The 12,500-nt window shown below is 44.4% G+C and overlaps 1 protein-coding gene across 1 annotated transcript in view; it reads right to left on the bottom strand.

Moving 5' to 3' along the window:
• The window catches only part of LOC135536890 (kinase D-interacting substrate of 220 kDa B-like), a gene marked incomplete at its 3' end in the record, with an annotated part of 15,011 nt that extends 2,554 nt beyond the window's left edge, over positions 1 to 12,457 (bottom strand). The window contains exons 1-7 of the mRNA XM_064963113.1: positions 12,371 to 12,457; positions 12,140 to 12,238; positions 11,871 to 11,969; positions 10,091 to 10,288; positions 8,175 to 8,273; positions 7,233 to 7,331; positions 6,945 to 7,043 (exon numbers count right to left, since the gene is read on the bottom strand). Coding sequence (XP_064819185.1) covers positions 6,945 to 7,043; positions 7,233 to 7,331; positions 8,175 to 8,273; positions 10,091 to 10,288; positions 11,871 to 11,969; positions 12,140 to 12,238; positions 12,371 to 12,451 — 774 coding nt within the window. The remainder of the gene's footprint in view (positions 1 to 6,944; positions 7,044 to 7,232; positions 7,332 to 8,174; positions 8,274 to 10,090; positions 10,289 to 11,870; positions 11,970 to 12,139; positions 12,239 to 12,370) is intronic.
• Between the last annotated feature and the right edge of the window lie 43 nt (positions 12,458 to 12,500).

The raw sequence follows: 12,500 nt of genomic DNA, 5'->3' as shown, positions 1-12,500 counted from the left end.
CAGTGTAGTGTAGGGGAGAGATGATTACAGTAGAGTGGGGGAGAGATGATTACAGTAGAGTAGGGGAGAGAGATGATTACAGTAGAGTGGGGGGAGAGATGATTACAGTAGAGTGGGGGAGAGATGATTACAGTAGAGTGGGGGAGAGATGATTACAGTAGAGTGGGGGGAGAGATGATTACAGTAGAGTGGGGGGAGAGATGATTACAGTAGAGTGGGGGAGAGATGATTACAGTAGAGTGGGGGGGAGAGATGATTACAGTAGAGTGGGGGAGAGATGATTACAGTAGAGTGGGGGAGAGATGATTACAGTGTAGTGTAGGGGAGAGATGATTACAGTAGAGTGGGGGGAGAGATGATTACAGTAGAGTAGGGGAGAGATGATTACAGTAGAGTAGGGGAGAGAGATGATTACAGTAGAGTAGGGGAGAGAGATGATTACAGTAGAGTGGGGGAGAGATGATTACAGTAGAGTGGGGGAGAGATGATTACAGTAGAGTGGGGGGAGAGATGATTACAGTAGAGTGGGGGGAGAGATGATTACAGTGTAGTGTAGGGGAGAGATGATTACAGTAGAGTGGGGGGAGAGATGATTACAGTAGAGTAGGGGGAGAGATGATTACAGTAGAGTAGGGGAGAGAGATGATTACAGTATGGGGGAGAGATGATTACAGTAGAGTGGGGGGGATGATTACAGTAGAGTAGGGGAGAGAGATGATTACAGTAGAGTGGGGGGAGAGATGATTACAGTAGAGTAGGGAGAGAGATGATTACAGTAGAGTAGGGGAGAGAGATGATTACAGTAGAGTGGGGGAGAGATGATTACAGTAGAGTAGGGGAGAGAGATGATTACAGTAGAGTGGGGAGAGAGATGATTACAGTAGAGTGGGGGAGAGATGATTAGAGTAGAGTAGGGGAGAGATGATTACAGTAGAGTGGGGGAGAGATGATTAGAGTAGAGTGGGGAGAGAGATGATTACAGTAGTGTAGGGGAGAGAGATGATTACAGTAGAGTAGGGAGAGAGATGATTACAGTAGAGTGGGGGGAGAGATGATTACAGTAGAGTAGGGGAGAGAGATGATTACAGTAGAGTAGGGGAGAGAGATGATTACAGTAGAGTGGGGGGAGAGATGATTACAGTAGAGTGGGGGGAGAGATGATTACAGTAGAGTGGGGGGAGAGATGATTACAGTAGAGTGGGGGGAGAGATGATTACAGTAGAGTGGGGGGAGAGATGATTACAGTAGAGTAGGGGAGAGAGATGATTACAGTAGAGTGGGGAGAGAGATGATTACAGTAGAGTTGGGGGGAGAGATGATTACAGTAGAGTGGGGGGAGAGATGATTACAGTAGAGTGGGGGAGAGATGATTACAGTAGAGTAGGGGAGAGAGATGATTACAGTAGAGTGGGGAGAGAGATGATTACAGTAGAATGGGGGAGAGAATATTACAGTAGTGTAGGGGAGAGATGATTACAGTAGAGTGGGGAGAGAGATGATTACAGTAGAGTAGGGGAGAGAGATGATTAAAGTAGAGTAGGGGAGAGAGATGATTACAGTAGAGTGGGGAGAGAGATGATTACAGTAGAGTGGGGGGAGAGATGATTACAGTAGAGTGGGGGAGAGATGATTACAGTAGAGTGGGGGGAGAGATGATTAGAGTAGAGTGGGTGGAGAGATGATTACAGTAGTGTAGGGGAGAGAGATGATAACAGTAGAGTAGGGGAGAGAGATGATTACAGTAGAGTAGGGGAGAGAGATGATTACAGTAGTGTAGGGGAGAGAGATGATTACAGTAGTGTAGGGGAGAGATGATTACAGTAGAGTGGGGGAGAGATGATTACAGTAGAGTGGGGGGAGAGATGATTACAGTAGAGTAGGGGAGAGAGATGATTACAGTAGAGTGGGGAGAGAAATGATTACAGTAGAGTGGGGGGAGATGATTACAGTAGAGTAGGGGAGAGAGATGATTACAGTAGAGTGGGGAGAGAGATGATTACAGTAGAATGGGGGGAGAGAATATTACAGTAGTGTAGGGGAGAGATGATTACAGTAGAGTGGGGGGAGAGATGATTACAGTAGAGTAGGGGAGAGAGATGATTACAGTAGAGTGGGGAGAGAGATGATTACAGTAGAGTGGGGAGAGAGATGATTACAGTAGAGTAGGGGAGAGAGATGATTAAAGTAGAGTAGGGGAGAGAGATGATTACAGTAGAGTGGGGAGAGAGATGATTACAGTAGAGTGGGGGAGAGATGATTACAGTAGTGTGGGGGAGAGATGATTACAGTAGAGTGGGGGAGAGATGATTAGAGTAGAGTAGGGGAGAGAGATGATTACAGTAGAGTGGGGGAGAGATGATTAGAGTAGAGTGGGGAGAGAGATGATTACAGTAGTGTAGGGGAGAGAGATGATTACAGTAGAGTAGGGGAGAGAGATGATTACAGTAGAGTGGGGGAGAGATGATTACAGTAGAGTAGGGGAGAGAGATGATTACAGTAGAGTAGGGGAGAGAGATGATTACAGTAGAGTGGGGGGAGAGATGATTACAGTAGAGTGGGGGGAGAGATGATTACAGTAGAGTAGGGGAGAGAGATGATTACAGTAGAGTGGGGGGAGAGATGATTACAGTAGAGTAGGGGAGAGAGATGATTACAGTAGAGTGGGAGAGAGATGATTACAGTAGAGTTGGGGGGAGAGATGATTACAGTAGAGTGGGGGAGAGATGATTACAGTAGAGTGGGGGAGAGATGATTACAGTAGAGTAGGGGGAGAGAGATGATTACAGTAGAGTGGGGGAGAGAGATGATTACAGTAGAGTGGGGAGAGAGATGATTACAGTAGAATGGGGGAGAGAATATTACAGTAGTGTAGGGGAGAGATGATTACAGTAGAGTGGGGAGAGAGATGATTACAGTAGAGTAGGGGAGAGAGATGATTAAAGTAGAGTAGGGGAGAGAGATGATTACAGTAGAGTGGGGGGAGAGATGATTACAGTAGTGTGGGGGAGAGATGATTACAGTAGAGTGGGGGAGAGATGATTACAGTAGAGTGGGGGAGAGATGATTAGAGTAGAGTGGGTGGAGAGATGATTACAGTAGTGTAGGGGAGAGAGATGATAACAGTAGAGTAGGGGAGAGAGATGATTACAGTAGAGTAGGGAGAGAGATGATTACAGTAGTGTAGGGGAGAGAGATGATTACAGTAGTGTAGGGAGAGATGATTACAGTAGAGTGGGGGAGAGATGATTACAGTAGAGTGGGGGGAGAGATGATTACAGTAGAGTAGGGGAGAGAGATGATTACAGTAGAGTGGGGGAGAGATGATTACAGTAGAGTGGGGGGAGAGATGATTACAGTAGAGTGGGGGGAGAGATGATTACAGTAGAGTAGGGGAGAGAGATGATTACAGTAGAGTGGGGAGAGAGATGATTACAGTAGAGTTGGGGGAGAGATGATTACAGTAGAGTGGGGGGAGAGATGATTACAGTAGAGTGGGGGAGAGATGATTACAGTAGAGTAGGGGAGAGAGATGATTACAGTAGAGTGGGGAGAGAGATGATTACAGTAGAATGGGGGAGAGAATATTACAGTAGTGTAGGGGAGAGATGATTACAGTAGAGTGGGGAGAGAGATGATTACAGTAGAGTAGGGGAGAGAGATGATTAAAGTAGAGTAGGGGAGAGAGATGATTACAGTAGAGTGGGAGAGAGATGATTACAGTAGAGTGGGGGGAGAGATGATTACAGTAGAGTGGGGGAGAGATGATTACAGTAGAGTGGGGGAGAGATGATTAGAGTAGAGTGGGTGGAGAGATGATTACAGTAGTGTAGGGGAGAGAGATGATAACAGTAGAGTAGGGGAGAGAGATGATTACAGTAGAGTAGGGGAGAGAGATGATTACAGTAGTGTAGGGGAGAGAGATGATTACAGTAGTGTAGGGGAGAGATGATTACAGTAGAGTGGGGGAGAGATGATTACAGTAGAGTGGGGGGAGAGATGATTACAGTAGAGTAGGGGAGAGAGAAGATTACAGTAGAGTGGGGAGAGAAATGATTACAGTAGAGTGGGGGGAGAGATGATTACAGTAGAGTAGGGGAGAGAGATGATTACAGTAGAGTGGGGAGAGAGATGATTACAGTAGAATGGGGGGAGAGAATATTACAGTAGTGTAGGGGAGAGATGATTACAGTAGAGTGGGGGAGAGATGATTACAGTAGAGTAGGGGAGAGAGATGATTACAGTAGAGTGGGGAGAGATGATTACAGTAGAGTGGGGAGAGAGATGATTACAGTAGAGTAGGGGAGAGAGATGATTAAAGTAGAGTAGGGGAGAGAGATGTTTACAGTAGAGTGGGGAGAGAGATGATTACAGTAGAGTGGGGGGAGAGATGATTACAGTAGAGTGGGGAGAGAGATGATTACAGTAGAGTGGGGGAGAGATGATTAGAGTAGAGTAGGGGAGAGAGATGATTACAGTAGAGTGGGGGGAGAGATGATTAGAGTAGAGTGGGGAGAGAGATGATTACAGTAGTGTAGGGGAGAGAGATGATTACAGTAGAGTAGGGGAGAGAGATGATTACAGTAGAGTGGGGGGAGAGATGATTACAGTAGAGTAGGGGAGAGAGATGATTACAGTAGAGTAGGGGAGAGAGATGATTACAGTAGAGTGGGGGAGAGATGATTACAGTAGAGTGGGGGGAGAGATGATTACAGTAGAGTGGGGGGAGAGATGATTACAGTAGAGTGGGGGGAGAGATGATTACAGTAGAGTGGGGGAGAGATGATTACAGTAGAGTAGGGGAGAGAGATGATTACAGTAGAGTGGGGAGAGAGATGATTACAGTAGAGTTGGGGGGAGAGATGATTACAGTAGAGTGGGGGAGAGATGATTACAGTAGAGTGGGGGGAGAGATGATTACAGTAGAGTAGGGGAGAGAGATGATTACAGTAGAGTGGGGAGAGAGATGATTACAGTAGAGTGGGGAGAGAGATGATTACAGTAGAATGGGGGGAGAGAATATTACAGTAGTGTAGGGGAGAGATGATTACAGTAGAGTGGGGAGAGAGATGATTACAGTAGAGTAGGGGAGAGAGATGATTAAAGTAGAGTAGGGGAGAGAGATGATTACAGTAGAGTGGGGAGAGAGATGATTACAGTAGAGTGGGGGGAGAGATGATTACAGTAGTGTGGGGGAGAGATGATTACAGTAGAGTGGGGGAGAGATGATTACAGTAGAGTGGGGGGAGAGATGATTAGAGTAGAGTGGGTGGAGAGATGATTACAGTAGTGTAGGGGAGAGAGATGATAACAGTAGAGTAGGGGAGAGAGATGATTACAGTAGAGTAGGGGAGAGAGATGATTACAGTAGAGTAGGGGAGAGAGATGATAACAGTAGTGTAGGGGAGAGAGATGATAACAGTAGAGTAGGGGAGAGATGATTACAGTAGAGTAGGGGAGAGAGATGATTACAGTAGTGTAGGGGAGAGAGATGATTACAGTAGTGTAGGGGAGAGATGATTACAGTAGAGTGGGGGAGATGATTACAGTAGAGTGGGGGGAGAGATGATTACAGTAGAGTAGGGGAGAGAGATGATTACAGTAGAGTGGGGAGAGAGATGATTACAGTAGAGTTGGGGGAGAGATGATTACAGTAGAGTGGGGGAGAGATGATTACAGTAGAGTGGGGGGAGAGATGATTACAGTAGAGTAGGGAGAGAGATGATTACAGTAGAGTGGGGAGAGAGATGATTACAGTAGAATGGGGGAGAGAATATTACAGTAGTGTAGGGGAGAGATGATTACAGTAGAGTGGGGAGAGAGATGATTACAGTAGAGTAGGGGAGAGAGATGATTAAAGTAGAGTAGGGGAGAGAGATGATTACAGTAGAGTGGGGAGAGAGATGATTACAGTAGAGTGGGGGAGAGATGATTACAGTAGTGTGGGGGAGAGATGATTACAGTAGAGTGGGGGAGAGATGATTACAGTAGAGTGGGGGAGAGATGATTAGAGTAGAGTGGGTGGAGAGATGATTACAGTAGTGTAGGGGAGAGAGATGATAACAGTAGAGTAGGGGAGAGAGATGATTACAGTAGAGTAGGGGAGAGAGATGATTACAGTAGTGTAGGGGAGAGATGATTACAGTAGAGTGGGGGAGAGATGATTACAGTAGAGTGGGGGAGAGATGATTAGAGTAGAGTGGGTGGAGAGATGATTACAGTAGAGTAGGGGAGAGAGATGATTACAGTAGAGTGGGGGGAGAGATGATTAGAGTAGAGTGGGTGGAGAGATGATTACAGTAGTGTAGGGGAGAGAGATGATTACAGTAGAGTAGGGGAGAGAGATGATTACAGTAGAGTGGGGGAGAGATGATTAGAGTAGAGTGGGTGGAGAGATGATTACAGTAAGGTAGAGTTGGGGAGAGAGATGATTACAGTAGAGTGGGGGAGAGATGATTAGAGTAGAGTGGGTGGAGAGATGATTACAGTAGTGTAGGGGAGAGAGATGATTACAGTAGAGTAGGGGAGAGAGATGATTACAGTAGAGTAGGGGAGAGAGATGATTACAGTAGAGTGGGGGGAGAGATGATTAGAGTAGAGTAGGGGAGAGAGATGATTACAGTAGTGTAGGGGAGAGAGATGATTACAGTAGAGTAGGGGAGAGAGATGATTACAGTAGAGTAGGGGAGAGATGATTATAGTAGACTATAGAAACTTTACAGTCACACACAATGTGGATATATATTTGGCGGTCACATCGGACATTGACAGACAAAAAACAGTAACATCATTCAAATGTCAAGAACGTCTTACTTCCATTTAACTTCCCATCTCATAAGCAGTGTTGTGAAAAGCAAACCGACATCCATGAACTTCTTTGGCTTGAATACAGAACCTGTGATGATATTTGCAAGACATAGGCTCTATATATTGTGTTTCTCTAGTACCTTGTCCACAGCAGCCACCTTGGCCCCTCTGTACAGGAGCAGCTCTACTATCTCAATGTTCCTCATCTTGGTGGCTTTGATCAGAGGGGTCTCTGAATCCTGAAACACACATCATCATCATCATCATCATCATCTCAGACCTAGAGAATATAAGCAAGCAAAGGTTTATTTGCAACTTTAATGACTTGTGAAAAAATAATTTTGAAACAAGGATAACTTCATCACGGTGTAGAATTTCAAGTGAAGAATTTGTCATAGTGCAATGAAACAGCTGTGTCTGTCCCTGACCTTGGTGCAGCTCTCAGTGTCCGGGTTGCACTGAAGGATGTCTCTCACCATGGTGCAGTTCCCTTTCTCTACCGCCCAGTAGAGAGCAGTCTTACTGTCCTGTTTAGCACAGTTGAGAAAGAACACGGTCGTATTCATTAAATCAAATCAAATGTTCTTTGTCACTTGCTTTGTAAACAACTGGTGTAGATGAACACTGAAATGCTTACTTTCGGGTCATTTTCTAACAATGCAGAGTTAAAGATTAGAATCATGACAAGTGGAATAAATGCACAGCGAATAGCGAATAACAGGCACCAAACAGAACAAAACTGACAGAAACAGGGAGGGACTACCTGAATATGCCCAATAAAAAAATACTCATTTTTGTTTTCCATTGTAAAACGTTTTGCTACAGTGTGCCCCAATGAATGGGACCAGTATTGGCATGATGATAGATCAAATAAATGTTAAAGGCCCAGTGCAGTCAAAAATGAGATTTTTCTGTGTTAGATATATTTCCACACTGAGGTTGAAATAATACTGTAAAATTGTTTTTAAAAAATGATGATAATGCCCTTTTAGTGTAAGAGCTGTTTGAAAAGATGCATAAAACTTTTAGCCTGTTTTGGTGGGATGGAGTTTTGGCCTGCCTTGTGACATCACCAAGTAAAATTAGTCAATAGACCAATAAGAGAGAGTTCCAAACCGCTCTGCCAATAACAGGTTGTTTTCAGTTTTCCCCTCCCTACTTAGAACTGTCTGGGAGTGGTCTATCTAAACTCTTGCTTGAGAAATTGCTCTTTGCAAAGAAGCTGTTTTTTTTGTTTTAAATTAAAATGGTTTAAAAAAATAGATTACAGTAAGGTACTTCGTTGTTACCCAGAAATGATTTGATATGGAGATAAAAGTCAAATGCAGCCGTTTCTAACAATGTGGATGTGTCACATTAGAGACTCCTACCTGTCCCCTAACGTCAATGTCGGCATATTTGTTCAGAAGGGCTCTGACGATCTCCACATGTCCTCCTCGCACTGCTCCAATCAGCACCGTCTCCCCACTCTGTGTGACACACACAGGAAACACCACAGGCTTTCACTACAGAGAACACACACTGAATCATCACAGAACAGAGGAGATACACTATACTGTAGAGCAGCTGATGATACTGTTACCATCAGCACATTTATCTATATATCATGACATTTATCATTCAGGTTGATTTAATCATGTCTAGACTCTACGCTGTGTATTGGCAGGGTTGTCAGGGCAACACAGCTAATCTTTAGTGACTGGTGATGGTTGCCTACCCTGTCTGGTACGTTGACCCTGGTTTAAACTAACCATCTTTACCTACAGTATGTATCTCTTCCTATCTAGTCTATAGCAGTGGGTACCAACCTTTTCTGAGTCAAGATTCCTTTCACAGTCAAAAAGCAAAGTGAGATCTACTGCTCAGATTTGATTTTTTTACATGAACCCCACACAAAGAGTTCTGTAGGAATGAGGTTTCAGCAGTAGGCCTAATACACATCACAGCATATTGGCTATATGCCTGGCCTGACAATATTGTTAATCAGACCATATTATATTTCAAAACTCGAGCTTTGATAACAAAATAGATCCGTTGGTTTAGCACTTGAGGCACTGTGGAGCATGAATTTAAATAATTATGATTTTATTTTACTGGACTGATGGTGCCTGCATCTGATGGTCAACGAGGTCGAATCACAACGTCCATGATCTTCAGGTTGAAAAGTCAGAGCTCTAGAAAGATGCCCGAGTTTCCGACTTGAATTTCGAGTTGAAAGCGATTTTTCGTTCAAAACTATTTTTCCCAACCGCCTTTCACGGTCCCTGCTCTCTTCTTTCTTTCCTCTGGTGAGACCAACCAGAGACGGGACACCGTCTTCCACCTGATGGCAAAACTCGAGTCGCACCGCATCTGCCTCATGTACAAAATCATGTTGTTCCTATGACCAGAGAAAGTTAAATATATTCCTTAATATTAAAATCGACACGGCAAGCTGCTAATAATGATAAAACGCAGGGCTGTCGATACCTGGCTACTCATTCATTGCAGCTGCAGCCGAGCGGAAGTACGGAGAAGCACATTTTGTAATAGTGTTGAATAAAAACAGTGACAGTGCTGAAAAACAACTTAAACATGAACTCAGTCATCAAAACAGCAGCTCTTTGCTGTATTCATTGACAGCCTCTCTGTGGTCATGGTTTTAAAAGTTATTAAATCTTATGTAAGCTAGTAGACTATTAAAACCGTGGCTGTGGCCAGGGTCACAGAAGCTATCCGATTGGGCAGCGCAGTAGGTGCACTCGATTTAGTCACAGATTTGCCAGTCCGCCGGGTAGGCGGAGTTTGTGTCATGGGAACACTTTGCTTACCCGGTGTGCAGGACTTTTGAATCAAGTGCACCTACTGGCAACAGCTCAACACGAAAAAAAGAGTGCAAGACTTTATCGTTCATTGGCTTTTCTACATAAATATTTGGTGATCGACTAGGAATGTCTTGAAGATAAACCGGTTGGCAACCACTGGTCTATATCTGTCACGTGTGCTTCCTCTCCGACCTCTAGTTCACCAGGCCGATCGTTATGGCGCACTCCTGTCACCATCGTTACGCGCACCTGCACATCATCAGACTCACCTGGACTCCATCACCTCCCTGATTACCTTTGACTTTGGTTCCTTCCCCAGGCGTTATTGTTTCTCTTCCCATGTCAGTTCTGTGCCTTGTTTGTGTTTCTTATTTTTGTATTATGTTGTGTTTATTTATTAAAACACTCACTCCCTGAACTTACTTACTGACTCTCAGAGCACATCACTACAATAGTATACAGCCTGTGTTGTTGTCACCTACCCTGTCTGGTATGTTGACGTAGGTGCCAGCATCCAGCAGGTCCTGTACTATCTCAGTATAGCCCTCCTTGGCAGCGATCATCAGGGCTGTGTTGCCGTCCTTGTCTGTCATGTTGACATTGGGGTTCCTCTTCAGAAGCTCCTTCACCACCTCATTGAAACCACCCCGCACCGCCACGATTAGAGCTGTCATGGAATTCTGATAGGGGGATAAGAACAGTCTGATTTAGCACAATGCTGATAGGGGAGAATAACAGTCTGATTTAGCACAATGCTGATAGGGGGAGAATAACAGTCTGATTTAGCACAATGCTGATAGGGGAGAATAACAGTCTGATTTAGCACAATGCTGATAGGGGGAGAATAACAGTCTGATTTAGCACAATGCTGATAGGGGAGAATAACAGTCTGATTTAGCACAATGCTGATAGGGGAGAATAACAGTCTGATTTAGCACAATGCTGATAGGGGGAGAATAACAGTCTGATTTAGCACAATGCTGATAGGGGGAGAAGAACAGTCTGATTTAGCACAATGCTGATAGGGGAGAATAACAGTCTGATTTAGCACAATGCTGATAGGGTGAGAATAACAGTCTGATTTAGCACAATGCTGATAGGGGGAGAATAACAGTCTGATTTAGCACAATGCTGATAGGGGGAGAATAACGGTCTGATTTAGCACAATGCTGATAGGGGAGAATAACGGTCTGATTTAGCACAACGCTGATAGGGGGAGAATAACGGTCTGATTTAGCACAATGCTGATAGGGGGAGAATAACAGTCTGATTTAGCACAATGCTGATAGGGGGAGAAGAACAGTCTGATTTAGCACAATGCTGATAGGGGGAGAATAACAGTCTGATTTAGCACAATGCTGATAGGGGGAGAAGAACAGTCTGATTTAGCACAATGCTGATAGGGGGAGAATAACAGTCTGATTTAGCACAATGCTGATAGGGGGAGAAGAACAGTCTGATTTAGCACAATGCTGATAGGGGGAGAAGAACAGTCTGATTTAGCACAATGCTGATAGGGGGATAAGAACAGTCTGATTTAGCACAACGCTGATAGGGGGAGAATAACAGTCTGATTTAGCACAACGCTGATAGGGGAGAATAACAGTCTGATTTAGCACAATGCTGATAGGGGGAGAATAACAGTCTGATTTAGCACAATGCTGATAGGGGGAGAATAATAGTCTGATTTAGCACAATGCTGATAGGGGGAGAATAACAGTCTGATTTAGCACAATGCTGATAGGGGAGAATAACAGTCTGATTTAGCACAATGCTGATAGGGGAGAATAACAGTCTGATTTAGCACAATGCTGATAGGGGGAGAATAACAGTCTGATTTAGCACAATGCTGATAGGGGAGAAGAACAGTCTGATTTAGCACAATGCTGATAGGGGGAGAATAACAGTCTGATTTAGCACAATGCTGATAGGGGGAGAATAACAGTCTGATTTAGCACAACGCTGATAGGGGGAGAAGAACAGTCTGATTTAGCACAATGCTGATAGGGGGAGAATAACAGTCTGATTTAGCACAATGCTTCCAAGTGGTATGACTGGGAATATCATCTGGAAAGACTTTATTATACAAGTCCTCATGTCACAGTGTAGTAAGACGTTTCAACCACAACCTCTAACAATACTGAACTTGTTTGGTGAAAATAGCAAACAAACAAACGCCCATCTTGCATGAGCCTTTAGTGAGTCGTTGTGACCATATAGGGATATCCTGGAGTTTTAATAAGAGTAGGGAGGTCCACTTACCGCTCCCTCCTGGTCCACATCAGCCCCATTGACCAGCAGGTGCATCACACTGTCAAAGTGGCCCTTCCTGGCTGCCCAGATCAACGGGGTAGTGCCATACTGAGAACAGGGATGGAGAGAGAGAGAGAGACAGCATTGATGATTATTGAAACACCTTAAGTAGGGTCATTGGCGTAGTTTAAATAAGATCCTAACTTACTTTAGGTTGCTTTTTAAAAATAATTTTGTACAAGACAGAACCGGTGGTGAGTATGTGTTTGTGTGCTTACCTTGTCAGAGCAGTTGACTTTAGCGCCATGCTTAATGAGGAGATGGACGATCTCAGCATGGCCTCGTCCGGCTGCCCAGATGACAGGGAACACACTGTACTGGAAGGACAGACATTAGCATATTTAACTAATACTGTAATAGACTAATGATATACAGTACCTATTTATGACAATAAGTTATTTAATGTATGAATAAATACAAGGTAAAAGCTCTTTATATAGGAATAGTACCTGGCCAGTGATGTTGGGGCTAGCTCCTTTCTCCAGCAGCAGCTGGGCCACCTCCACACGACCCTTATAGGCAGCCCACATGAGGGCGCTCCATCCCCCTGTACAGTAAAACACATACACACAGAGAGAG

This window comes from Oncorhynchus masou, unplaced genomic scaffold, assembly GCF_036934945.1.
Source record: "Oncorhynchus masou masou isolate Uvic2021 unplaced genomic scaffold, UVic_Omas_1.1 unplaced_scaffold_6784, whole genome shotgun sequence".
Lineage (NCBI taxonomy): Eukaryota > Metazoa > Chordata > Actinopteri > Salmoniformes > Salmonidae > Oncorhynchus > Oncorhynchus masou.
The sequence above is the reverse complement of the archived record's forward strand: the minus strand, read 5'-3'. Positions and strand labels throughout refer to the sequence as shown.